The 27,753-nt window shown below is 49.5% G+C and overlaps 1 protein-coding gene across 1 annotated transcript; it reads right to left on the bottom strand.

The window, feature by feature from the left end:
- Positions 1-1,519: 1,519 nt before the first annotated feature.
- TRIM40 (tripartite motif containing 40) lies at positions 1,520-13,472 on the bottom strand. The gene is made up of 4 exons (XM_036248618.1): positions 13,128-13,472; positions 2,156-2,284; positions 1,933-1,955; positions 1,520-1,625 (listed from the first exon to the last, which is right to left on the bottom strand). Exons 1-4 carry the CDS (start codon positions 13,470-13,472, stop codon positions 1,520-1,522), a joined length of 603 nt encoding a protein of 200 aa, XP_036104511.1.
- Between the last annotated feature and the right edge of the window lie 14,281 nt (positions 13,473-27,753).

Genomic DNA, 27,753 nt, shown 5'->3' with positions numbered 1-27,753 from the left:
ACCTACTGAGCCACTGGCCAGGGTGCAGGGTAGGACACTTCTGGTCAAATTCTCTGAGTGATGCTAACCCTACCTAGGTGCAGGAACTACTAGCGGTGACACCCAGGGCTGTTCTTTCCTCGGCTGTTGTCTCATTAGATCTGGGGTCTCATGTTTCCAGCTCCCTGCCTAGTAACTATACCTTTTTCTCTGATCTTCACTGGGCTCTTTCTCCTTCACCCTCTCCCAGCCCCCCACTCCTCATCCCCATCCACCTGCACCCAGAGTCCAGGCTGGTTTTCCTTCCACACCTCTCGCTCCCTGCCCTCCAGACCCAGAACCCAGGACGGGGTCTGCATCGGGGCTGCTCGCTCGGCACTCCGCTGGCTCTGGTCTCCCTGCTCCTCGATACTCCAGACCAAGCAGATCGGCCTCCTGTTCCTACCGCTGTGCCATGGCTTTTCCCATCCCCACTCTCACTCGTGGGGCTTCCCGGACCCGGATGCTCTCGTCTTTCCCAGGGTCTAGTCCCACCTCCCCCGCAAAGCCGAGCCTGACTTTCTCATCCTCTCAGGTCTGTCCTCTGAGTCCCCACAGCACGGAGCCCCTGGGACATTTCACCCATCCATCGACACGCTCCTGCTTGTCCGTAGGTGTCCGTCCTGGGAGAACAGAGTCAGAAGACACACTCACAACGTTTGAATGCTCACAGCATGTTAGGCACTGCAGCATACACACAACCGATTCTTCCAGCAATCCCAGGCCACAGGTGCCATTATCTTCGTTTAGAGAGGGTGGTGCTGAGGTTGGCCCATGGCTACAGAGCAGTTAGGTGTCAGGACGGGGTCACACTTCAGGTTCCACTCGCTGCACCACAGCCCTGAGGCCAGGCCTTGTTCTTCATACCCCTTGGTACCCGCACGGTGCTGACTGCTTCAGCAGGGGCTCAGTACATACTGTTCACTCATCATCCACTTAATACATTTCACTGGGCATCAACTCACCATGAGCCCGGCACTGGCTTAGACGCTGGGGACACACAGACAGAATTCTGTCCTTCCTCACCCAGAGAAGTGAATACATGAGCTGCCCACTGCTCCGTAAACATTACAAATTTAATGTCTCAAAACGACATACATTTACACATTGCCGTTTCTGCGGGCCGCACCCCGGGCCCTGTGCTCGGGCTGACTCCCCACCTGGAGGCTCAGCTGAGGGAATCCACGTCCACGTCACGCAGCTGTTGGCAGAACCCATTTTCTTGCGGCTGCACCAGGAGGCCCCTGCTTCTCGCTGGCTGAAGGCTGGGGGCTGCTCTCAGCTCCCAGGGGCAGCCTGCTGGCCACAGGGCCGCTGACTGTCAGTCCCGCACAGTCCGGGTGTCATGGCGAGGGCACCCCATTCCCTATGCCATCTGCCACGATAGGAGCAACGCACAGCCAAGGGGAGGGGTCACACCAAGGGCATGAACACCAGGAGGGGAGCAGCATGGGGGCCGCCCTCCATCTCCATCACAGACATGAGGAGCGCCAGGTGAGCGCTACAGACAGTGCTGCAGGGGCTCAGAATGTTCCTTCAACAGGCCTGCCGGCTCCACAGGTGCAGAGGCGGCCTCACCTCGCATGAGCCTGTGCACCCAGGGGCGGCTGGATAGAGCGAGGAGGATGAGGTGAGTCTCAGGGGGTAGCCAAGGAGGAACAGGTCAGGGTTGCTGAAGAAGTGGTTTGTTGACTCTTTTCTGTAACTTGGGATAAATAGCTTCTAACTTTTGTGGAGCGCTCCTAGAAACAAACAACCCTTCAGTGTGTGCTGGTGACTTTCCCACAGGTTATGTAATAAAAAGGCACAGGGTGAGCGGAGCAGGGACGTCCCTGACTGTGGTGAAGCCACGTTCACGCATGTGCTTCTGTGGGTCTGTGTGTGAGCACCTGTGGGGGAGGGGACGGCTCCTACCTGATCATTAAGTCACTGGCGTACTGGAAGAGAGATGGAGAGTGAGGATCACAATCGGTTCTCAAGTTTCTGTCACCTCCCAATTCCTTCCCAACCTACTATGGATGCCACCTTGAGACTGGAGAGAATGGCACCACCCCCTGCACCCCACTCTGCTGCAGCAGCATTGTGTGGCCACCCCATGTCCTGGACAAGCATCTGGCTGGTGGCCCTCGGGGTGCACCTTGAGTGTACTGGCGCCCAGGTCCCTGGCCGTCCTCTCTAGGTCAGAGACCAGGCTGCTGAGCTGCGCGGCTGCCCTGCACACCTCTCCCGGCACGTCCTCCGGGGGGGCGCCCAGCTGGCTCTCTGCCTGAAACAACAGAGAAGACGCTCCCTAGGGTTCACTTGTCAGGGAGCTCCCTCCTGGCCCTGCGGCCCCAGCATCTGAGGGAGAACGCTGAGTCCTCCATCCTGTCCCCTCGTAGCCCTGCCCTGCACGTCCCGGGTCCGGCGAGGCAGCTGGTCCCGCTCACCCGTGAGCATCACAGACAGGGTGCACGTGGCGGCGCACCCCACTCTCTCCACCCTCGCTGCCTGCCTTTGGTCAGGTCACAGGCCGAGGAGAGGCCCCAGAGCTAAGTGAGCAGCAGGCACAGAAAGGCGACTTCAGAGCCAGAGCCCTCTGTTTCGTGCGGTGATTTCCAGTTGTGGAGTCTCCTTTGACCCTCAACCAGGCAGCAGGCCGAACAGGCCGGCTTCCAGTGAGCACACAAACCACGCGAAGGTCTGAGAGCTTGACTCGCCCCGGGGGCCTCCACCCGCAAGGCCCGGCCGCTTCCCGCTTCCCAGCCTCTGGACCTCCCAGCGCATCAGGCTGGAGACAGGCAGGTGGCCAAGAACACGGCCGGTGACACTCGGAGGCCGTCCTTCCCGGGACTGTGACTCCCACCTGCACTGGCTCCTGGGCCCCGAGCCGCCGAAGTTCCTCTGCGTCCTTCCTGAGCTTCCTGCTTCTGCGGCCCAGTCGCTCCTAGAAACAGACCCGCTTGTCACACAAAGCATGGCTGCTGCCCTGATCCTGGGCTGAGGGAAAGTGAAATTCTGCCTGAAAACGGGCAGCCCTTGGAGTGTCCTGCTTGGGGTGAAGAGCATGAGTTTCTGTTTAATAAATAAAGATGGGAAAAGCAATGGGTAGTTTTTATGGTAACAGAACCTTTCTACTTCACTTAGGGGTTTTTCTCTCCTTCCACCACTGTAGGCGATCACTGCAACCTTACTGCTCCACACGAGAGCCACTGTGGGGAGACTCCCAGAGGAGGCGCCGCTGCGGGGGGGTGGGGGGGGCAGAGCCCTGTGGGAGAGCCTGCCGCCTCCCCTGAATCGTAAGGCAGTGTCTGGATGGCTCACCGGGTCCCTGAAGCTAAGAATCTGATGATTTAAGGATATATGGTTTAAGAATTTAATGGTTAGAATCAATGATTTCCACTTCTAGAAAAAATTGCTTTCAGGTTTTTGATAAACTATAAGGGAAGCACCTGGCAAGGGTGGCTCAGTGGTTGAGCGTCAACCCATGCACCAAAAGGTTGCCGGTTCGATTCCTGGGCAGGGCACATGCTCAGGCTGTGGGCCCGATCCCCAGTGGGGGGCGTGCAGGAGGTGAACAGTTGATGCTCTCTTGATGTTTCTATCTCTCTCTCCCTCTCCTTTCCTCTCTCTCTCTCAAATCAATAAAGAAACAAAAATTAAAAACAAAAACCTATGAGGGAAGCAAAGTAATCAGAGCCAGCACCGACGTCCACGCAGGCCTTCAGGGGGTCAGAGCGGGAGAGCGAGCGGCGGTGCGAGTGCAGAGGCCCGGTCCCCGCGCCCTCCGGCCCCCGCCGCCCGCAGGTCAGGAGCCAAAGAGCCGAGCAGAGGCTGCTCCGGAACAGACCGTTTCCAAAGGGATTTGAGAGAAAAGTAGTACCTAAATCCAGACAAGAAGGAACGAATCTGGAGAAGGTGGTGTTGAAAATAGAAAAATAAAGCGGATTCCCACCTGAAGCCACACATGAAGTAGGAGGTCTGGCGGGTTAAAGGCGTAAAAGGTGAAAACATGCAGCTAATGGAGAGTAATGTTAGAGAGCAAATGTGTGACCAGGAGGAAGAGAAAACTGTCTTAAATACACCTCCAACAGCACAAACTATGAAGGAATTATTTAATTTGATTACCTCAGAATGAAATATTCCTGGACAAAATTAACCAAAACATGACAGAGGAGCGGATATCTGTGGTGCCCAAGGCCAACAAGAGGCGTACATGTAGGTGAAAAGGAAAAGCCCACAAACCAGTGAAAAGGCAGGGACCCGAGAGAAAAATCTGTGAAGAATATGAACAGTCAGTTCACAGAGCAGGGAACACAAAGGCTGACGTGAGCCAAGGCTCAGGGTGATGACGGAGTTGGGAATTAGCACAATGAAATACTTTTTTTTAATCCTCACCCGAGGACATTTTTCCATATTTTGTTCAGACAGAGTGGGAGAGAGAGAGAGAGAAACATCGATGTGAAAGGGACACATCGAGTGGCTGCCACCCGCACCAGGGCCGGGGACAAACCGCAACCGAGGTACATGCCCTTAGTGGGAACCGAACCCGGGTCTCTCTGGACTGCAGGCTGATGCTCTCGCTGCTGAGCCAAACTGGCCAGAGCAACACAATGAAATACTTTGACATTCATCAGATTAATAAAATTAGGCACCCAGATAACCCCCGGGGCAGGGAGATGTACATGGTCATGAGAAGGATCCTGAGGGCTGGCAAGGGTCCCAGCTTTCTGTCATGATCTAGGAGTCCTGTTTCTGGGTACATGTCCCAGGAAATTCCTCACTTAGACACGGGAGGACGCGTCTGTGCTGCGGAGGAGCCCGAGCCCGTGGGCAGCACAGGCGGGGCTGCACGGTGTGGAGGGCGATGACCAGTCCTACGGGGATGCTGGCCACACGGTGGGCGGTGGGCGGTGGGCGGTGGGCGGGCATCCCCAGCCCTGCGCTGCTCAAGAGCCAACTGTACGTAGCACATGGAACGTGGACTGATCTCGAAAGCATGGGAGAGTAGAAAAGCTTAAAATGGAAGGAGGCTTATAATTTTGTTAATTCAATACACAGGCACACAATACAGCACATGCTTTACTAAAACTGTCCACAAGCAAAAATACGAGAACTTTAGACGGTTGCCCAGAAGGGGAAGAAATAGTGATCAAATGCAACCATTAATTGAAACAGAAAAAAGATTTCTGGACTAAAGATAAGGATGTGTTAACTAAAAAGTGTGTGTTTTATTAAATTCCACCTCAGGCCAAAAAAAATTCTAGGAGACTTTGCTGTCTGTGTGGGGCAATAGTTCTAGCTGTCCTTCTGCCTTGTTCCTTTCAGTCTGAGCAGCATGTGTGTCAGGGAAGGGAGCCCCTCGGCTGGGCACCGCCGAGGCTGGGCTTGGGAAGACTTCGAAAGTTCTGACCCTGAGATTCTGTGACAAAAACAAGAGGTCAAGTTTAGTTGGGTACAGTGTTGTCCCAGTACACCAAGACTGTGGGTTTGATCTCTGGTCAGGGCACATACAAGAATCAACCACAAACCAATCTCTCTCTCTCTCTAAAAATCAATTTAAAGTACTTTAAAATCAAGGTCAAGGAACTGTGAGTGAGAAGTCAGCAAGAACAATCAGGCAAACAAAGGCTTCAATAAGCAGAGGAGGCAATAATGTCTCCAGGAATTTATAAAAATGTGTCACATCACAGGATGTTGGGTCTGCAGGCATCTCCCAGCAGACAGGGCGCAAAGCCTCCAGGGAAAGGGAAGGGGGCGCTGTGGGCCCGGCCAGTGGCTCTGGGACCCTTCAGCCCTGCTGCCTGGGGAGGCGGGGTGGGCTGGGGACTGCTGTGTGAGCACAGAGTCCAAGCTTCACAAGGCTCCAAGAATCCTCACCTCATCAATCTACTCTCTCTCCCATCCTCAGGAATAAACTTGTCGAATGAGTCATCTTTTCTCCCCGAATCTGTGTCCTCATGGCCTCTGGCTCCTCAGCCATCTCTTGTTTCTCATCACTCTGTGGAAACCTCCCTCCAGCCTCCCCGTGAGCTCTAGCAGTGACAGCAAAGGTGCCTTCTTCTCAGGCCTCCTCTTCATTGACGGCACTCTCCTCTCATGCCCCACCCCGTCCTTCCTGGGCCTTTCTGCGGTGGTTTCCTTGGCCCTTTTCTATCTCTACACTGTGTCCTGATCATAATTACAAAACCAGATCTTCATCCTAACAGTCAGTCCCGTGTTTCCAGCTGAGAGCTAAGACTCTCCCACTGCCCTCCTGGCATCTCAAAATCAGTCTGGAGAAATCCAACTTATCACCCCTTCACCACGTCTTCTGCCATCCACTCCTCTTGCCCCCTTGCCCCTCCTGTCTGTCATCCAGCTTGAAACCTCCCCGTTTCACCCCGTTCCTCTGTCACTGCTCTCAAAGGTGAGCCCAAGCTGACCCAGCGCCCACGGCTCCTCGGGACCCCACCCCGCTTCACGTGCCCACGTCCGCTGTGACCGCTCCCCACGCCCTTGTACTCTCCGCACGAGTCAAACAGAATCGCGGGGGTTTCCTGACACGCCAGGCGCAGCTACACCTCCTCCAGGTATTAGAGTTATTAACAAGGACTTCAAAATAGCGATGATAATATGAGCGGGTGACCACGTGGCATTGTTCTACCCAGATCACGGGGACAACACGTGTAAACTGGGACTCTTGAGGACAAGCCCATGAGCTGTCACTCTAGAGTGGCTCACCTTCCACTTCGCTAGGCGGGAACACCACCGCTGTCTGTCTGTCAGAACCCCTAACGTCCAGCCCAAAGCCCCAGTCCTGTCTTCCAGTGCAGTTCAATGATTTTCAACCTTTTTCATCTCATGGCACACATTAACTAATTACTAAAATTCTATGACACTCCAAAAAATATATTTTTTGCTGATGTGACCAAAAAAACAAAAGGGTATAATTTTCATCATTTATACTGGACGGCTATTGTTGTGCTGACTGTTGTCATACGTGACTTGGCAGTCTCAGGGAAAAGAGGCCGGTGCTGACGAAACAGTCAGCTACACACGTTTGAAAATTTTTGGCAACACTGCCCTGGCCAGTTTGGCTCAGTGGTTACAGCATTGGCCCGCAGACCAGGGGGTTCTGGGTTCGATTGTGGCCAATGGCACGTACCTCAGTTGCGGTTCATCCCTGGTCCTGGTTGGGGTCGTGCGGGTGGCAGCCACTCGATGTGTCTCTCTCTCCCTCCCACTCTGTCTGAAGATAAATGTAAAATTGTCCTCGGGTGAGGATAAAATAAAAACATTTTTGCCACTCAGTGTGTGCCTGCCGCAGCACACCGATTGAAAATTGCTGGTGCAGTTTAAAATTTAATAAAGAGTTTAAAGTCCACTGCAAACACTGTCTAAATGAAAAAAGGAGGCAAAGATAACAATAAAGATAAATGGATAAAATAATCAAAGAAAATACAAAATATTATTTATAATATTTTAAATAAATAAGGTAAAGTTTTCTGTTTTTAAAACAATATTTACTCATGCATTTTTGCAATAAAATAATATTTAGCAGGTGTGTGTCATGTGACTAAGGCACTCATTAGACTAAAAATACAAAACTTTAAATACTTATTTTCCTAAAATGTTCCTCAAGAGAAAATAGACAGATCAAAACAGGGAATAGTTTTTTTGTTTTTTTTACTTTTTTTTTAAATCTTCACCTGAGGACATTTTTGTATTCATCTTCAGACAGACCGGAGGGAGAGAGGGAGGAAGAGAGAGAGAGAGAAACATTGACGTGAGAGAGACACATAGAGTGGTCGCCACCCAACCGAAGCTGGGGACAAACTGCAACCAAGGTACATGCCCTTAGCGGGAATCGAACCCATGGGCCGACACTCTAACCGCTGAGCCAAACGGCCAGGGTGGAATAGTTTTGTTTTAATGAATACTTTAAGTTTCTGATCCTATCAAACACCAGATAAAATATGATTTCACAGTAGAAAAAAATGGGCATTAAATTGTAAGGAAACATGAAAACCTAGCAACATTGAAATTCTGTCTCAAATGGCTAACAAAATGCATAAAAGAAAAAGTGAATAACAGACAAAAATGTACCTTTCTTTCCCTGATATAGTCACCAAAAGAAATTTACCAGCTTTTGCTGGTGTGGCTCTGTGGTTGACCACTGGCCCGTGGACCAAGAGGTCGCTGGTCCAAACCCTGGCCAGGGCACATGCCCAGTAGGGGACCTGCTGATCAATGATTCTCTCTCATCAATGTTTCTATCTCTCTCTTCCTCTCCCCAAACAATCAATAAAACATATATATTTTTAAAAATTACAAACTTTTAAAAAGAATGCTCCCCACAGAACCCCACATGACCCCAAATCTGGATAAGAATGCTAGGAGCAGCCACTGCTTGTCCGGAAGGAAAAGGATGCTGTGAGCCTGCACCTGGGTGTCCACATGAACATGCATCTAGAAAATGCCAGGAAACTAACAAGACGAACTCAGTAAAGACTCCCATTTGGATCTACAAGTACCCGCCAGCCAAAAAATGAACTTTATAAAATATTGCTACCCTCAACATGAAGTTTAAAATAAAGACAATTTAACATCTGATTCAGAAACAAAGGCACAATGCTTAGTGACATACTCTATTGGTTGAGAATAATGAGTAAGCCCCCAAATCACAATTCTTAATGGAATCAATAAATTTAATGCAATGGCCATTAATATTTGAGGGAATTTGCTATAGACCTTGGAAGTATTGCATAAGAAAATTCCTCTGGAAGACAGTCATTGAGAACATCAGGTTTTAAAAAATATTATATGGCAAAGATGCTGGTAGAATTTTTTTTTAACACATAAAGCAAAAGTATCAAAACTGCATAATAACTTTAGAACAAAAAATAATCAATGACTAGAGTAAAAAAATCTGCTGTTATAGACATTTAATTAATGTCAAAGTAGAAGCAATATATAGATGTGGAAAAGACTCAGAAATTTGGGGGGACAACTGGATGCGAGAATAAGGAAAAATTGATATGGAGACATTCTTCGCCACACAGAATATTAAATTCCAAATAAGCTAGGAACTAATTAATCTTTAACATAAAACAGAACAGTATAATCATTTAGATGAATTTCTGATGAAAAAGAACAGATTTAAATATAAATTTAAAATTTTTTCCCAACAACACAATAAAAAAGAGAAGAAATAATAGAATAGGAAAAATGGAGGTTATCCATAACTAATATACCTTATTATCCAAAAGATAGCTATTTTGTGCTGTCATGCAGGATTTATGCCCCAAGCCTGGGGAAATGTAGACAGTGAGCCTCCCTGGGAATAAAAGCCTCATCACCGTTGTTCAAAACCAAGCAAAGCAAACGGCTCCAGTCACTGTTGCTGAGGAACCCAGCACTAAGGTGCCGACTCCAACAGGGGCTGGGCAGTAGGGCAGCAGTGTGAATTTTTCAGTCTTTCTGGAGTGCAGTCAGGGATTAAGTAATTCCTTCAAAAAGGACAGAATTTCCAATACTTAATTTGCAAGATTTAGCTTACAGAAATAGAGACATGGTGAGAAATCATGAGAACTCTTTATTTAAAAACGGAACCATCAAGATCTGCGCGCACACACCGGGTCCACCCCGCAGCCACCGCCCAAAGACCAGCTCCTTGCCGCTCCTTCTGTCGCTTTGGGCCTTGGAGAAGCTCTGCCGTCATCTTCCCCTTGGCTGTCCCCGAGCAGCCTCGTGAAACTCACTGACCCTCCCGGCTGCACTCCAGTCCTGCTCAGCTTTCCTTATAGCGGCGCCTCCGGAACCGAACCTCGCCTTCTGCGCTCTCTTCACACCTTGCCGCTCAAGGCTACCCACAGGCTCTGCTCTTCCTCGCTGGAGCCAGCTCCCACCCTGCACACTGCTGGCACTTGAGACCTGGGGTTCGGAGGCACCCCTTCTCCCAGCCCGTCTAACTGGAGTGCTCACAGCTTTCTCGCACTCTGCAGGGGAACGCCAGCCCCTGGTGTTTCTCCTGCCTCGCTCGGTCTCACCGGCTGGGTCCTCCTCTACCTTACATCTAAACGATGGCCTTTGCAGGACCCTGGGACTTCTAGTCTCTCCAGACTCTCTCCTGGGGATACTGTGTCAACTCCCTTGGATTTAAACATCATCTTTGTTCTGACAGATCTGTTTTAGGTTTCGGGACTACTACCCCACCACGTCTTTGGAGATCCATGTCTGTATCCAATGCATACCTAAGGTCCAACTTGTGTTTCAACTTGGACTCAACTTGTTCTCAATGAGACTTGATGTCTCATTCAGATTTGTTCTCATCCGCATCTTCCCTTCATCCACCCGGTTTCTCACACCAGAAACTCATGGAGACATCTTTGCTTTCTTTCATTCCCTCATCCATTTCTCATTTGTAAGTATATCCTGTCAGTTCAAATTCTAGTGATAAATCCTTCAAATGTATCTGGACTTTTCTGGAATTGGGTCTCTGCATGTAGCCCCTTCTCTCTCGTCTTCCGTCGGCGGGCTTCTCCCAGGTCTCGGCTTTGCTGTCCCCTCTTCCGCGAAGCCCTCACTGACCACACTGACATGGGTCACCGATTACTCTCCATCTCAGACCCATGCTTATTTTCCTCCTAACTCATAAAAACTTGTAATTTGTTTTATTTCTTGTCTGTCTTACTAAACTGGCAACTCCCTGCCCGTGGGGATGAAATTGGTCTTACCCCTGTACTCCCAGCATGTATTGTATGTCATTCCTAACACACTGCAGGGACTAAGTTAAGTCTTTCTCTTAAGTGAACAAATATTGTTACTTTTTTATTTCTTAATCTTCAGACAGAGTGGGAGGGAGGGAAAGAGAAAGAGAGAGAGAGACATCGATTGGTTGCCACCCGACCCCAACTGGGGCTGGGGACTAACTGCAACTGAGGTAAGTGCTCTTGGTGGGAATCAAACCTGGGACTCCTTGGTCGGCAGGCCAACACTCTAACCACTGAGCAAACTGGCCAGGGCACAAATATTGTTATTAATTAATTAATTGATTGATTTTAGGTTTTGTGTCATAATTTAAAGGTAGACTTGAGGACAAGTATTATGAATCATCTTTCTACTTCCCACAACATATAGCACAACATTCTACACAAAGCACAGACCTGAATAACTCACTGAGTTTTCACCTCACACCTGGCTCATTAGGGCGCGGGAGGCCCCCCCCCCCCGAAGTAATGGGGTTAGAACCAGAGGACTCTGTGTGTTTGGCTTTCTGAATTATTTCTTTATGTCCCAATCTGGAGTCCCCAGTTTCTCATCCTGTATCAAACATCTCAGAAAGTCAGGTCTCTGAAAGAAGATGTTGGAAATTTGTCCTTCACCCCTAGTGAAAACTTGTCATCTCCATTCAATCAGATACTAATTGGATTGAGGTTGTGGGGGAGGCTTGTAAATCTAATGCTAAGGTTCATTGGTTAAATAAACACATGAATATCCACAAAAGTCCTGAAAAATATTGTGAGGGTTCTAAGACATATCTGACATTGAAACACATTGCAAAGGTACAATTTTACACATTGGTTTAAAATGGTTTGATATACAGGAAACAATAGACAGACTAGAGAGTCATAAACTATGCAAGTATATATGCTTATAGAGCATATTGTAAACTTGACATCCAAATCACTGGGGAGATTATGGATTATTTAATAAACAATGATAGGAAAATTGATGGTAACTTGGAAATTACCTTACTCATTCACCAAAATATATCTGGGATACTCCAAGTCCTCCGAAATACATGTTGAAGGATATTCATTGCAACATTCAATGTGATCTCAAAACAAAACAACAGCTGGAAATAACACAGAATCTGCCAGTTTATGATACGTTCACAGAATTGAATACCATGCAGTTGTTGAAAAGAATTCATAAGCCTGGCTGGTGTGGCTGATCGTCCTGTGCACCCGTCACCAGTTTTCCAGGCTGTAGGCTCCATCCCCAATAGGGGGCATGCAGGAGGCAACTGATTGATGTATTTTTTGGTTGTTTGTTTGGTAATCCTCACTTGAGGATATTTTTTCCATTGATTCCATTCATAGAGAGAGTGGAAGAGAGGGAGGGAAGGGGGGGGGAGAGAGAGAGAGATCGATATGAGGCAGACACATCGATCAGTAGCCTCCCACATGACCCCGACCAGGACCTGGGATTGAACCTGCAACGCCAGTACATGCCCTTGACCAGGAATGGAACCTGTGACCCTTTGGTGCATGGTTGACACTAACCACTGAGCAACAACTGCCAGAGCTGGTATCTTGATGTTTCTCTCTCATCAGTGTTTCTACCTCTCTCTCCTTGTCCCTTCCTCTCTCTGAAATCAATAAAAACATATTTTTAAAGTTTCACAAAATTTGCATGTACTGACAGAAAAGTGTGAAAATGTCCAAGATGTATTTTTAGATATTAAATGAATTATAGAAAAAATGATAAAGAGAATGCTTTTGTGTGTTTGGGTTAAGGAGTGCATTCACACACAGAATTCCCGTCAGGGTGGTACACAAAATCCAGCCACGGTCCCGTCTGGGAACAGGGATGCAGGACGCATGGAGACGGGTTTTTAGCTGTGACTTTATACCTTGCTGTGTTGTCTCAGTGAGTTACCAAGAGCATGTAACTTTTATAACAAAAAATTTAAGTAGAATAGGGTCCAAATAATCACTATAGGAAGAAAAGAAAAGACAAAGTAAGAGAAACATGCCCTAATTCCCAGGTCTCAATATATTTGCAGGAAAATTATTAGCATTAATTGTTAGATAATGATTAAATTTCTAGACAAATTTTAGTGCAATCAGCCAGGGGAGGTGCATGGTCTTGGTCTTCAGGGAGTTTTGCATCATCTAGTCCAACTCCGTCCTACAGTGAGCAGTGAGAGTGGCCACCACCGCGGCAGTGTCCTCGCTGAGACTTGTAGTTATACCTCGACATGTGACACCAGCAGCAAAATGAACACGGAAAAGCAAAGAGGGGTCCCAAAGGACGAACAGAAGAACCAAGGAAGAGTGCCAGTTACCAAGCCTCTGTGAAATGCCAGCACCCTGGACAGGGGGCAGAACGGAGTGACTCCGGAGGTGGCCACCCGGCCTTACCTTGTAGTGACTGATGGCGTTTTCAATGGCCAGCTCACAGTGAGACTTGTGTTCGGGGGACACCAGGCATTCCACACACAGAAGCAGCCTGCTCTCCTCACAGAACCAGCGCACCCTCTTCTGGTGGCTGTGGCAGATGTGGCCTGCTCCCAGGACCCCTTCAGAGCAGGGCTTCCTGCAGAGGGGGCAGCAGAAGACTCCGGAGGCGGAGGCCTTGTCCACGTGCTGGGCCAGGCACACTCGGCAGAAGACGTGTCCGCAGTCGGTGCTCACGGCCTCCGTGGGGCTCTCCTGGCAGATGGGGCAGATGCCCTCTTCCCAGCTGTTCTCCTGCAGAGAGACCATGGCCTCCACCCCGCACTGCCAGCCTCCTGTCCACAGCCCCGCCCCCCCCAGTCCAGAGAGGACGGCCCGCGGCAGGCAGTGCTGGAGCCGCCGCCCCCCGCTCCCTGCGCGCAGCACGAGCGCGCTGCCGAGTCACGCAGCAGCTTGGACGATGTCACGCACCCTCTGCTTTCCTTGTGTTTATGAAACTTGTGGTCACTCTTGGTTTTTCATGTCATACCCCTGGAAGAAGCAGGTGATTCGAACCAATTCTGCTTTCCTCTCCTGAGCTTCCTATGAATATTTCTGCAGCTCAAAGTTGAAAGGCCAGAGTGCTATGGCCAGAAGCCAGGGCATCACAAACAAAGGTCAAAAGTCTTCTCTGACTTTTCCTCAGTGGACAGAATTCGGCAGGAGTGTGGAGTGTCCTCTCCCACACTGGGGTGCTGGCTAGTGGCCCCGCGCGGAGGCTTTGCCAGGCTCCACCACCACCAGCAGCGTCTGTCAGCGGGTCATTTCAACCAGTGTCCTCCCCAGGGTTCTACAGATCCCACAACGGAAGAGAACAGGACTTAGAGCAGACCAGAGACCTGTAACATGCTTGAAGGCACTGTTTCCTTTCTTTCAAACTATCTCCAAAGATGACCCAAGAAGAGCTCCCCATCATCACTGCCTTAACCACTGCATTTGCTCCTATTTCCTCAGCCCAGCCTCTTGCCAAGCCCTCCTCGCGCAAAGCTTTCTTAGCAGCCCACCTCGCGTCCCTGCCACACCCGCAGGTCAGTCCCTCCGCTCCGGCTCTGCAGATGGCCAGTGGGTGACTGTTCTTCCAACCGTGTCAGTTACATACGCCCATGTGGCAGAGCGAAGAGGCCCGTCCTCTCCTGGAAACACCACTGAGTTACCAGGAAAATGAAACTCCCCAAGGCTGGGTGACCCACCTGGGGTAGCTGAAAGGTGAGGTGGACTTTGGCTGGTGTAAGGTGTGGCTTGTTTGCTCAGGGGAAGAGAGAAATCTTGGTGCTTTCAATGCGATGACGCAAACTGAGTCAGCTCACAGCGTGACTGCCCATCTCCCAGGGCCCACTCTGGCATCTCAGACCCAGAGTCACAGAGCGAGCCACGGCCTTGCGTCCTGACACTGGGGAGCTCGCGGGCTCTATTAATAAGGGCTGTGGCTTCGAAAGGTTTGAGGTTCTTGTTCAGACCTCACTCCATCGTCTCTTCCCTCAGCCCCACCTGGCCACTGTGGGGTTACTACTAAGGACTTACTTTCCCGGCAGTCACAGGCCTTCTTCTCCAATGAGATGCTCCCTTCAAACTGCAGGTCAAGGGTGGGGTTAGGGTGTTGTGCTCACCTCCTTGCACTATGTCCTGAGCATGATCTCCACAGAGCCAATGACAAGCCCTGGCTGCAGAGCTCTGGTGCCTGGTGCCTCCCTGCTGTTCCCTATAGACCCATTTCCCTGATTCATGGGGACCCGGCCCCTCCCTGCTGCTCTCCACAGACCCATTTCCCTGATTCATGGGACCCGGCCCCTCCCTGCTGCTCTCCACAGACCCATTTCCCTGATTCATGGGGACCCGGCCCCTCCCTGCTGCTCTCCACAGACCCATTTCCCTGATTCATGGGGACCCGGCCCCTCCCTGCTGCTCTCCACAGACCCATTTCCCTGATTCATGGGGACCCGGCCCCTCCCTGCTGCTCTCCACAGACCCATTTCCCTGATTCATGGGGACCCGGCCCCTCCCTGCTGCTCCCTACAGACCCATTTCCCTGATTCATGGGGACCCGGCCCCTCTCTGCTGCTCCCTACAGACCCATTTCCCTGATTCATGGGGACCCAGCGCCTCCCTGCTGCTCTCCACAGACCCATTTCCCTGATTCATGGGGACCCGGCCCCTCCCTGCTGCTCTCCACAGACCCATTTCCCTGATTCATGGGGACCCGGCCCCTCCCTGCTGCTCCCTACAGACCCATTTCCCTGATTCATGGGGACCCGGCCCCTCCCTGCTGCTCTCCACAGACCCATTTCCCTGATTCATGGGGACCCGGCCCCTCTCTGCTGCTCCCTACAGACCCATTTCCCTGATTCATGGGGACCCGGCCCCTCCCTGCTGCTCCCTACAGACCCATTTCCCTGATTCATGGGGACCCGGCCCCTCCCTGCTGCTCTCCACAGACCCATTTCCCTGATTCATGGGGACCCGGCCCCTCCCTGCTGCTCTCCACAGACCCATTTCCCTGATTCATGGGGACCCGGCCCCTCCCTGCTGCTCTCCACAGACCCATTTCCCTGATTCATGGGGACCCGGCCCCTCCCTGCTGCTCTCCACTGACCCATTTCCCTGATTCATGGGGACCCGGCCCCTCCCTGCTGCTCTCCACAGACCCATTTCCCTGATTCATGGGGACCCGGCCCCTCCCTGCTGCTCCCTACAGACCCATTTCCCTGATTCATGGGGACCCGGCCCCTCCCTGCTGCTCCCTACAGACCCATTTCCCTGATTCATGGGGACCCGGCCCCTCCCTGCTGCTCCCTACAGACCCATTTCCCTGATTCATGGGGACCCGGCCCCTCCCTGCTGCTCCCTACAGACCCATTTCCCTGATTCATGGGGACCCGGCCCCTCCCTGCTGCTCTCCACAGACCCATTTCCCTGATTCATGAGGACCCGGCCCCTCCCTGCTGCTCCCTACAGACCCATTTCCCTGATTCATGGGGACCCGGCCCCTCCCTGCTGCTCTCCACAGACCCATTTCCCTGATTCATGGGGACCCGGCCCCTCCCTGCTGCTCTCCACAGACCCATTTCCCTGATTCATGGGGACCCAGCGCCTCCCTGCTGCTCTCCACAGACCCATTTCCCTGATTCATGGGGACCCGGCCCCTCCCTGCTGCTCTCCACAGACCCATTTCCCTGATTCATGAGGACCCGGCCCCTCCCTGCTGCTCCCTACAGACCCATTTCCCTGATTCATGGGGACCCGGCCCCTCCCTGCTGCTCCCTACAGACCCATTTCCCTGATTCATGAGGACCCGGCCCCTCCCTGCTGCTCTCCACAGACCCATTTCCCTGATTCATGGGGACCCGGCCCCTCCCTGCTGCTCCCTACAGACCCATTTCCCTGATTCATGAGGACCCGGCCCCTCCCTGCTGCTCTCCACAGACCCATTTCCCTGATTCATGAGGACCCGGCCCCTCCCTGCTGCTCTCCACAGACCCATTTCCCTGATCATGAGGACCCGGCCCTCCCTGCTGCTCCCTACAGACCCATTCCCTGATTCATGGGGACCCGGCCCCTCCCTGCTGCTCTCCACAGACCCATTTCCCTGATTCATGGGGACCCGGCCCCTCCCTGCTGCTCTCCACAGACCCATTTCCCTGATTCATGGGGACCCGGCCCCTCCCTGCTGCTCTCCACAGACCCATTTCCCTGATTCATGGGGACCCGGCCCCTCCCTGCTGCTCTCCACAGACCCATTTCCCTGATTCATGGGGACCCGGCCCCTCCCTGCTGCTCTCCACAGACCCATTTCCCTGATTCATGGGGACCCGGCCCCTCCCTGCTGCTCTCCACAGACCCATTTCCCTGATTCATGGGGACCCGGCCCCTCCCTGCTGCTCTCCACAGACCCATTTCCCTGATTCATGGGGACCCGGCCCCTCCCTGCTGCTCTCCACAGACCCATTTCCCTGATTCATGGGGACCCGGCCCCTCCCTGCTGCTCTCCACAGACCCATTTCCCTGATTCATGAGGACCCGGCCCCTCCCTGCTGCTCTCCACAGACCCATTTCCCTGATTCATGAGGACCCGGCCCCTCCCTGCTGCTCCCTACAGACCCATTTCCCTGATTCATGGGGACCCGGCCCCTCCCTGCTGCTCTCCACAGACCCATTTCCCTGATTCATGGGGACCCGGCCCCTCCCTGCTGCTCTCCACAGACCCATTTCCCTGATTCATGGGGACCCGGCCCCTCCCTGCTGCTCTCCACAGGCCCATTTCCCTGATTCATGGGGACCCGGCCCCTCCCTGCTGCTCTCCACAGACCCATTTCCCTGAGTCATGAGGACCCGGCCCCTCCCTGCTGCTCTCCACAGACCCATTTCCCTGATTCATGGGGACCCGGCCCCTCCCTGCTGCTCTCCACAGACCCATTTCCCTGATTCATGGGGACCCGGCCCCTCCCTGCTGCTCTCCACAGACCCATTTCCCTGATTCATGGGGACCCGGCCCCTCCCTGCTGCTCTCCACAGGCCCATTTCCCTGAGTCATGAGGACCCGGCCCCTCCCTGCTGCTCCCTACAGGCCCATTTCCCTGATTCATGAGGACCCGGCCCCTCCCTGCTGCTCCCTACAGGCCCATTTCCCTGATTCACTGAGGACTTGTGAGCGAGGCCACAGGCTTGTCCCTACCCCATGTCCTGCCATCACCCTGGGTGATGACCATCCAACCCAGGGGCTCTTCAGCTCCTGGACTGGCTCCATCCATTCACCTTTACTTTTGCCACCGCTCTAGTGAATTCAGATTTCACCCCCTGAAACCCAGGTCCAGGCTTTGGACTGGCCTTACTTCCTCTCTAAGCCACACTCCCTCGTCCCCGTGCTTCAGTCCTGTCCGGGCCCTCCATACTCAACCTCTCTGTCATCATCATGAGACAGTATGAAAAACAAAACGTAGAGAGAAGTAACCTGCCAATGTCACAGCGGGGCGAGCAGAGAGCCGGAATTCAGCTCTGCACGTATGTCATCCTGGCCATGGGCCTCATCACCCACCGTGTCCTTCATGGAAAGAATTCAGTAAAGGCTTGATACTGTTAGCCCCCAAGCCTCTTAAATCTTTTACTTTCATATTGATGCCCCAAGCCTCTCATTCCAGGAAACCAAAACCCATCACTCCAGTCAGGCGGAACGGAATGACGGAACCACCCTAACCCACCCCAAACTGCAAAAGGTCGCTGGACCAGAACGAGTCTCAGGAGACCCCAGCCCCGACCAATCAATGACGACCATGACTCTTCAGCTGAACGACCACCCACCCCAGCCCTAATTTTAAAAATCCTTAGTCTGGACCAGCCGGTTGCTATGTTCTCCTTAGAGGTAGCCCGGCAGGTCTTTCCCTCAATAAACCTGCACTTCTGGTTACTCGGCACCGCCTCGTTCTTACAGATACATGGATGGGTAAGTGGACCAATAACTGAATTCTGGACAGATAGATGAAGAAATCACACTTTGTACCACCTTAAAGTACTGACCATGTGGTTACATACTACAATTTTAAGGCTTATTGAACAACTTGAAGGCAGAGGCCCACTGTATTTAATTTAACACTATCTTAAGATGATTTCAGCATAACCCTGGCCAGGTAGCTCTGTTGGTTGGAGCATCATTTGGTGCACCAAGATTTTAGGTTTGATGCCCGGTCTGTGTTCGGAGGCAGCCAATTGATGTTTCTCTCTCATGTGGATGTTTCTCTCTCTCTTTCTCTCTCCCTTCCTCTCTCTCTAAAAAATCAATTAGAGAAATATTTTTAAAAGTGTAGAAGTCATAAAAGGAAAGACAGATAAACTCGACCACATTGAAAAGCTCTGCATGGGGAAACACCACAACACAACGCCAGGAGACAACCGGCCAAATGAAAATGTTAAAAGAAAACATTTACAACTATCATCAAAACGAAAGGATTAATTTCCCAAATGCACAGGGAACTCTTACAAATAAATTATTAACTACCAAGTAGAAAAGTTGTCAGAGGAAACGAACAGACACTTCATAGAAAAGAAAATACCTCTAAAACACAAAAAGATGCTCAGTCTCACTCACACGAAGGAAATGCAAATGACGAAAACTGAACCGCGATGTCTGGATGGCTGGAGGACCGAGGTGGGGGAGAGACGTTCCCTGCGTCTTGCCAACTTCCCTGACTTTGGCTCATGCTTAGGTCCATAAGGGATGGGACTATGTCTTCCCATATTTGCATACCCTCTAGTGGGTAACCAAGTGCTGGGCATCTGAGCTACCCTTTCAAGACTCCTAAACTCAAATCTGACTGGTGTTTTCTAAGCCCACACCCATAATGACAACTCTATAACATTAGTTTATCAGTAGGCCCTTCCTTGAAATTCTCTTCTCTGCTAGCTCCTGGGTTCTTTCTTCTCTCTGACCCTCCATAGAAGGGAATCTACCCCCTCCTAATGCAAAGAGATGGAGCTATGTGGACTTCCAAGGCAGACCGGCCAGATTCCCATCTCCACTCTGCCACTTTGCCAATAGCCCTGTGCAGGTCCTACCTTCCAATTCAATGGGCCTTCTAAATGATTCTCACCTGAGTTACATGCCACCATGTCCAGAACAGGCAATGGAGAGGGTCCTCAAGCTTTGTGTTGGCAGCTGTCCCTCAGTGGACAGTAGGTGGCATTGTCTCCCAAGACAGGATGGCTTCATTTTTTTCACCACAGGAAGGAAGAACAGGACACTGGGACATTTCACTAATAAGTGGTGTCTTAAAAATGGCAATGTAATTCCTCAGCACAAGAAATATCTGGCTGTGGAAAGTTAGCACAAACATGTTTATTTTTATTTTTTTAACATGTAATTATAAAAGATTTAATATCCAACTTATATAAAAAAACTACGAATCAATCAGAAAAAGAATATAAATCACCCCAATTGAATAATATGCAAAATACATGTATAGGCAGTTCACAAAGAAAACTGTAAAAAACAAAATTTCAACCTCCCTCATAATCAAGGGAAAACAAATGAAAACAAGTCACTGTTTTATACCCACCAGGTTGGCAAAATTCCAAATTGTGGTAGTCCGAGTTTAGATTGGAATGTGAGGAGATGGATTTTGGAGGTTGCACTTTTTTGTTTTTTGTTTTTCTTTTTCATATTTATCTTTATTGTTGAATGTGTTACAGATGTTCCTCATTTTTCTCCCATTGACCCATTCCTCCCCACTCCCGCCCTCCTCCTGCCTTTTCCCACACGGTTGTCTGTGTCCATTGGTTATGCATATAAGTTCTTTGGTTTATTTCTTCCCATCCCGCCAACCCCCCAACCCCTTTCCCTTTAAGGTTTGTCAGTCTAGCAATGAATTTGTACTTCTTAATCCCTTCACCTTTTTCACCCATTCCCCAACCTCCCTCCCGTCTGGCAACCAACAAAATGTTCTTTGTATCTACGAGAATGTTTCTGTTCTGCCTGTTCATTTTGTTTGTAAATTCCATTGTTGATAGATATGTATTCATTGCCATTTTGTTTGTTCATATATTTTATCTTTTTCTTCAAAAAGACCCTTCATCATTTCACATAATAACAGTTTGGTGGTGATGAACTCCTTTAGCTTTTTCTTGTCTGGGAAACTCTTTATATTGCCATCGATTCTAAATGACAGCTTTGCAGGATAGAGTAATCTTAGTTGTAGGTTCTTACTTTTCATCACTCTGAATATTTCTTGCCACTCCCTTCTGGCCTGCAAAGTTTCTTTTGAGAAATCAGCTGACAGCCTTATGGGAACTCCCTTGTAGGTAACTAACTGCTTTTCTCTTGCTACTTTTAAGATTCTCTCTTTGTCTTGAATCTTTTGCATTTTGATGATGGTGTGTCTTGGTGTGGGCCTCTTGGGGTTCATCTTGTTTGGGACTCTCTGTGCTTCCTGGACTTGTATGTCTGTTTCCTTCACCAAGTTAGGAAAGTTTTCTGCCATTATTATTTCAAACCGGTTTTCAATTTCTTGTTCTCTCTCTTCTCCTTCTGGCACCCCCAAGATGTGAATATTGGCATGCTTGAAGTTGTCCAAGAGGCTCCTTACACTCTCCTCATTTTGGGGGGATTCTTTTTTCTTTTGCTGTTCTGATTGTTTTTTGCTTCCTTATATTCCAAATTGATGGTTTGCTTCTTGGATTTACATACTCTACTATTGAATCTGTGTAAATTATTCTTTATTTCAGTTAATGCCTCCTTCATTTCTGACTGTGCATGCATCATTTCTGACTGGTCCTTTTTTATGCTCTTGAGGCCCTCACTAAGTTCATTGAGCATCCTTATAAGCAGTATTTTAAACTCAGCATCTGCTAGGTTGCTTATCTCCATTTCGCTCAGTTCTTTTCTTGGGGTTCTGTTCTGTTCTTTCATTTGGGACCTGTTTCTTTGTCTCCTCATTTTGGCTGCCTCTCTGTGTTAGTTTCTATGTATTACTTAACGAGAGGTATGGAGCTATCTGAGACCAGATGCTGCTTGTTTGAAAGAATTCAGGAAAACCTGAAGCAGGATCCAAGACAGGCCAATCCTATGGTGAAGCAACTGGCAACAGCTTGGGTGGGCCTGAAAGTTGGGTGGGGCGGGGCCTCAGGGAATCATCAGGGCAGGGCTACCAGTGTGAGCCAGGTTGCTGGAGTCCCAGATATGGCAGCTGTCTGCCACCCCTGGGAAGGGCTCACCAAAGAAACAAAGGCCTCTGACAGCACGTTTGCCCCGAAGAAAGCCCCCTCTCCAGCCCTCACTCCAGTGCCAAACAGCTCAGTTCTTCCCTGTATGTCTCTGGCGACCCTCGAGCTGGCTCCCCTCCAAGCTTAGAGGGAGAGGGTTCGATAAGTCTGTGCGCGGGCCCTTTAGGGAGCTGCCTTGGGCTCCAGCGGCCTCAGCCTCCCTGAGCCTCAGTTCCCGCTGGTTTTCCAGCCAGAAGTGATGGGGATTCTCTTCCTGGCACTGGAACCCTGAACTGGATATCTGGTGTGGGACGGGGACCCCTCAGTCCTCAGGGAGGACCTTCCCAGCCGAGGTGTCCTCCTGATTTTTATCCACCACACGTGGGTGTGGGTCCAGCCCGTCCCCTCCGCCCTCCTACCGGTCTCAATGTGGTGGCTGCTGCTTTAATTCCGTAGTTGTAGGACTTCCATTCAGCTTGATGTCAGGCGGTTTCGAATGATGGTTGTTCTGTAGTTTAGTTGTAACTTTGATGTGGTTGTGGGAGGACGCGATACCGCGTTTACTTACCCGCCATCTTGACCGGAAGATCCTGTTATCAGCACAAACATGTTTAGATTTGGGAGGGGGAAGGGAGGAAGGAGGGGATAAACTGTGTTAGAGGAAGAGAGTATATATAGCCCAGTAGAGACAGGGCCTGCAGAGTAGCCATGGAAGAAAGTCTGCCAGTGAAAAATGCCGTGTGACTTTGTTTTCTTTATTGATTTTAGAGAGGGAGGGCGAGAGAGATAGAAACATCAGTGAGATAGAACCCAACCAGGGCTGCAGATGAACTGCAACTGAGGTATGTACCCTTGACTGGAATCAAACCAGTGACTCACTGGTCCACGGGCCGATGCTCTAACCACTGAGCCAAACTGGCCAGGGCTGCCCTGTTATATTTTAAAGAACAGAATACATAATATTGAACCTTAAGTAATCTGCTCTGCGATTGTGTACTCCGATGAAATCTGTCCTCTGCTCTGACATGCAACACCATCTATCTTTGATCTACAGAAAATAGTCAGTGTATTATGTGCAACTACTTGTGTAAGAAATTTTCAAGAGATTACAAGAAAGGTGCTATGCTCTGTTCGGTGATTTGATTCTGAGAAAAAGAGGTTGGGGGGAGCAGGGACTCAAGATTTGAGACTTGGAAGACCTGGAGAACTCAGCAGAGCTCCTAGGCTAGCAACACCAATAAGTTCTTGGTGACACTCCAGGAGCCCACCCAGCAGCATGGGGGAACAGCTTGAAATGTGTTGAGGCTGTCAGTGGTTCACCAGGCTGATAGAGATCCTCCTTCTGGGCCCTAAGAACAACTGCCCCTGAGAAGCACAGCGGATGACCTGTGTGGCTGTGCTGGCTGTAGAGGGTGTATGAAGGGTTGAATCCACCTTGAATGCAATATGTATGGGTGGCTGGCTTGCTGTCACTACTTGGTTGGACACACCTGTTTCAACAAAGGGTAGGGCTACACAATTAGCCACTTCCTTGTAATAGAGAAAATTATGAACTTCAATTCCAAACTCACTGAGGCATGGAGAAGAGTCAAGGACCCAGCATGTGTAGAGAGTGAGGCCAGCAGGAAGGGGGACCCTAGCCAGGAGAAAAGGTCAGAGACGATCTCATTGTAATAGTAGGGTACACAGAGAAGGGCGAGCCACGAAGACCCTTAGCTGCACTGTGCTGTCCAGGGCCCTTGAAAGGGCCCAGCAATGTATCCACATAGTCACACTCTTGTAAAAATTGCAATAGTAATATCTTTTCACCACAGTTAAGATCACTGTCTCTTCCCAATTGTCCCAGATGGCTGACAGACTCCCTCTGTCACTTTCCCTTGCATCACATGGCATCTTGGGGAGAGGCCTACCTAAGAAGGAATTAAATTGGGTTTACATTGTTTGGGTTTACTAGAATATGGGTTCATAAGTTACTGCTAGGTGTCCCGGTATAGTAATGTCTTGGAACAACACCTCTATCACCCACTGAAACAACTCCCCTGACATAGGGAAGTGTGGAGTCAGAGGTCATCCATGACAAGAACATGTCTTATGACATAAAGCACCAGACATCTATGGCCAGTGGAGCCAATAAATCCATCAACCCCCAGATGTAGAAAATTGTAGGTGTGTGGGATTCATCTTATCAATGTCTAGTCAAAGTGGAAGCTCTCTCTTCTTCAGGAATATAGTTAATGTTGCAACATATACAATTCTACATCATAAAATATTTTTTACATATTTTTATATGAAATAAAAAAGTGAATTGGAAGAAAAAATTTCAGATCAAATAAAAATCAATAATTGAGGGAAAGAGATACATTTTTTTTAAATCCTCATCTGAGGATACTTTTCCATCTATCTTCAGACAGAGTAGGAGGGAGGGAGAGAAAGAAATATCAATGTGAGGGGACACATTGATTGGTTGCCTTCTGCACAACCCCAACCAGGGCCGGGTACCAAACTTCAACTGAGGTACGTGCCCCTGACCGGAATCTAACCTTACTACCTTTAGGTCTTAGGGCCGACGCTCTAACTGCTGAGCCAAACTGGCCAGGGAAAGAGATAAATTATTATTATTATTATTGTTATTATTTCTAATTAATTAATTTTGTTACAGATGTTTCCCCTTTTCCCCCCATTGACATGCTCCTCCTGTTCCTGCGTCACCCTCACAACACTGTTGTCTATGTCCATTGGTTATGCTTATATACAGAAGTTCTTTGGTTTACCTCTTTCTTCCCTGCTGTCCCCCTCCCGAGGTTCATCATTCTGAACCCTGCTTCTATGTCTCTGGGTCTATTTTGTTCATCAGCTTATTTTGTTCAATATATTCCACAAATAAGTGAGATCATGTGATACTTGTCTTTCTCTGACTGGCTTATTTTAGTTAGCATAATACTCTCCAGGTCCCTCCAGGTCGTCTCAAAGGATACGAGACCTTTTCTTCTTACATCTGCATAGTATTCCATTGTGTAAATGTACCACAGCTTTTTTATCCACTCATCTATTGATGGACACTTGGGCTGTTTCCAGATATTAGTAATTGAAAATAGTGCTGCTATGAACACAGAGGTGTATATATTCTTTCTGGTTGGTGTTTCAGGCTTCTTAGGATATATTCTAGAAGTAGGATAACTGGGTCAAATGGCAGTTCAATTTTTATTTTTTGAGGAAATACCATATTGTTTTCCACAGTGGCTACACCAGTCTGCATTGCCACCAGCAGTGTACTAGAGCCCCCTCTTCTCCACACCCTCGCCAGCACTTGTTGTTTGATGACTTGTTGATGGCAGCCATTCTGGCAGGTGTGAGGTAATATCTCATCATTGTTTTAATTTGTATCTCTCTGATGATTAGTGACATTGAGCATTTTCTCATGTATTTCTTGGCCATCTGTATGGCTGCTTCTTGTCCTGGGCTTGGAGGTACCCAGGTGAAGCCAAGCTGTGAACCATGGCTGGCTGCTTCTAGTGCCAGGCCTGTGGCCACTTAGCAAGAGGTATGGAGCTGGCTGTGGCCAGATGCTGCTTGTTTGAGAGAATTTAGGAAAATCTGAAGCAGGAGCCAAAACAGGCCAATCCCATGGTAAAGCCACTGGAAACAGCTTGGGTGGGCCTGAAATTTAGGTGTGGCAGGACCTCAGGTAATTACCAGGGCAGGGAAAACAGTATAAGCTAGGTTGCTGGAGTCCCAGATATGGCCGCCCTCTGCCTGCCCTGTGGGGGAAGGGCTCACCAAAAGAACAATGGCCTCCACCAGCACGTCTGTCCAGGAGAAAGTTGCCTCTCCAGTCCTCGCCCTGATGCCAAGCAACTCAGTTCTTCCTTGTATGTCTCTGGTGCCTTTCAAACTGTCTTTCCTCTGTGCCGGAGCTCAAAGGGAATGGGTCTGAGTAAGTCTGTGCGTGGGCCCTTTAAGAGGAGCTGCCTTGGTCTCCAGAAGCCTCAGCCTCCCTCAGCCTCAGTTCCCACTGGTTTTTACAGCAAGAAGTGATGGGGAGCCCTGGCCAGTTTGGCTCAGCGGTTAGAGCGTCGGCCTGCGGTCCGGAGAGACCCGGGTTCAGTTCCCGCTAAGGGCACGTACTTCGGTTGCAGTTTGTCCCCGGCCCTGGTTGGTCGTGCGGGTGGCAGCCACTCGATGTGTCCCTTCACGTCGATGTTTCTCTCTCTCTCTCCTTCCTCTCTCTCCCTCCCACTCTATCTGTACAAAAAATGGAAAATATCCTCGGGTGAGGATTAAAAAAAAATAATAATAAAAAAAAAAAGAAGTGATGGGGATTCTCTTCCTGCCACTGGAACCCTGAGCAGGGTGCCTGGCGTGGGACAGGGACCCCTCACTCCTCAGGGAGGACCTTCCCAGCCAAGGTGTTCATCCTGATATTTATCTGCCACACATGGGTGTGGGACCAGCCCAGTTGCACCTCTGCCCCTCCTACCAGTCTCTGTGTGGCTGCTTCTTTAATTTTGTAGTTGTGGGACTTCCATTCAGCTCCATGTCAGGTGGTTCTGAATGATGGTTTTTCTGTAGTTTAGTTGTAATTTTGATATGGTTGTGGGAGTAAGCAAGCATCACATTTACCTATGCCACCATTTTGACTGGAAGTCCACAGAGAGATTTTAGCAGGCGCCAACCCTGATGAGGTGAATTGCACTTCATGTGATAAGCAACTGCACAGCAGACTGCTCACTGTGTTGGGGGTTGAGCATCACTGTCAGCTAGCCAGAGTGTAGAGCCTATGAATGAATGAGCCAATAGCAATCAAGACTCCATTATAACAGGAGGGCCCACACAAAATGCACAGGGACATTAGAGCATCCAGGTCTTGATCAAGTGATCAAGGAGACTGCACCACTGGGTCCCACAGGTCACCTATGACATAAGACACCCTACCCAGACTGGGAATCATGGCAGATCTATCTAATACATAGAAACAAACCCATACAGGCAGCCAAAATGGTGAAAAAAGGAAACAAGCCCCAAATGAAAGAATAAAAGAATTCTCCAGAAGAAGGACTAAATAAAATGGAAAAAAGCAAGCTATCAGATATACAATTCAGAGTAATGATTATAAGGATGCTCAACTGCATGAGAAAATATATAGAAACAATGAAAAACAACCAATTGGAAAGGAAGAAGGATAGCAAAAATAAAGAATACACTGGAAGGAATAAACAGCAGATTAGAGGAAGTCGAGAATCATATCAGCAAATTAGAAGACAGGGGTAAAAAAAATCACTCAATCAGAGAACCAAAAATAAATAAAATAATGAAAAAACAGGAGGACAGTTTAAGAGAGCTGTGGGACAATATGAAACATAACAGTATTCACATCATAGGAGTACCAGAAGAAGAAGAAAGTGAACAAGGGTTAGAGAACCTGTTTGAAGAAATAGTGACAAAAAACTTCCCTAACTTGGTGAAGAAAAAAAATCACCCAAGTTCAGGAAGCACAGAGAGTCACAAGCAAGATGAGTCCAAAGAGGCCCATGCCAAGATACATCATAATTAAATGACAAAAATTAAAGACAAAGAGAGAATTTTAAAAGCAGCAGGAGAGGTGGTCACATGGTAGCTGGTCACTACCACTACCCTTCCTGCCTTGTTCTCTTTCTGTTCAGGCCGGCAGGTTCCATGAATGCCTGGCAGAGACTGAGGGAGAGCGAGAGAAAGAGGAGGGGAGGAGGAGCAGGATTCAGGGGGTAGGAGTTGGGGAGCCCTTCTGCACAACAGAAAATTTCCAAAGACTTGTGAAGGAAGACTTTGTGGTGAAGAAGTCTTTCTGATAGGAAAACAATCAAAGGCTGAAGCACTATTATACTAAAAA

Source organism: Molossus molossus, unplaced genomic scaffold, assembly GCF_014108415.1.
Source record: "Molossus molossus isolate mMolMol1 unplaced genomic scaffold, mMolMol1.p scaffold_m16_p_8, whole genome shotgun sequence".
Classification (NCBI taxonomy): Eukaryota; Metazoa; Chordata; class Mammalia; order Chiroptera; family Molossidae; genus Molossus; species Molossus molossus.
Note: the sequence above shows the minus strand (reverse complement) of the source record. Positions and strands in the feature narration are given on the sequence as shown.

What these genes read in the sequence shown, in the direction of transcription:
- TRIM40 (XM_036248618.1), bottom strand. Translation starts at nt 13,472, where the DNA reads ATGGTCTCTCTGCAGGAGAACAGCTGGGAAGAGGGCATCTGCCCCATC. An exon ending in TGGGCGCCAGTACACTCAAG is followed by an intron (nt 1,956 to 2,155) that starts GTGCACCCCGAG and finishes TCTCTCTTCCAG; the next exon opens with TACGCCAGTGACTTAATGAT. An exon ending in GCCAGTGACTTAATGATCAG is followed by an intron (nt 1,626 to 1,932) that starts GTAGGAGCCGTC and finishes CGCTCTATCCAG; the next exon opens with CCGCCCCTGGGTGCACAGGC.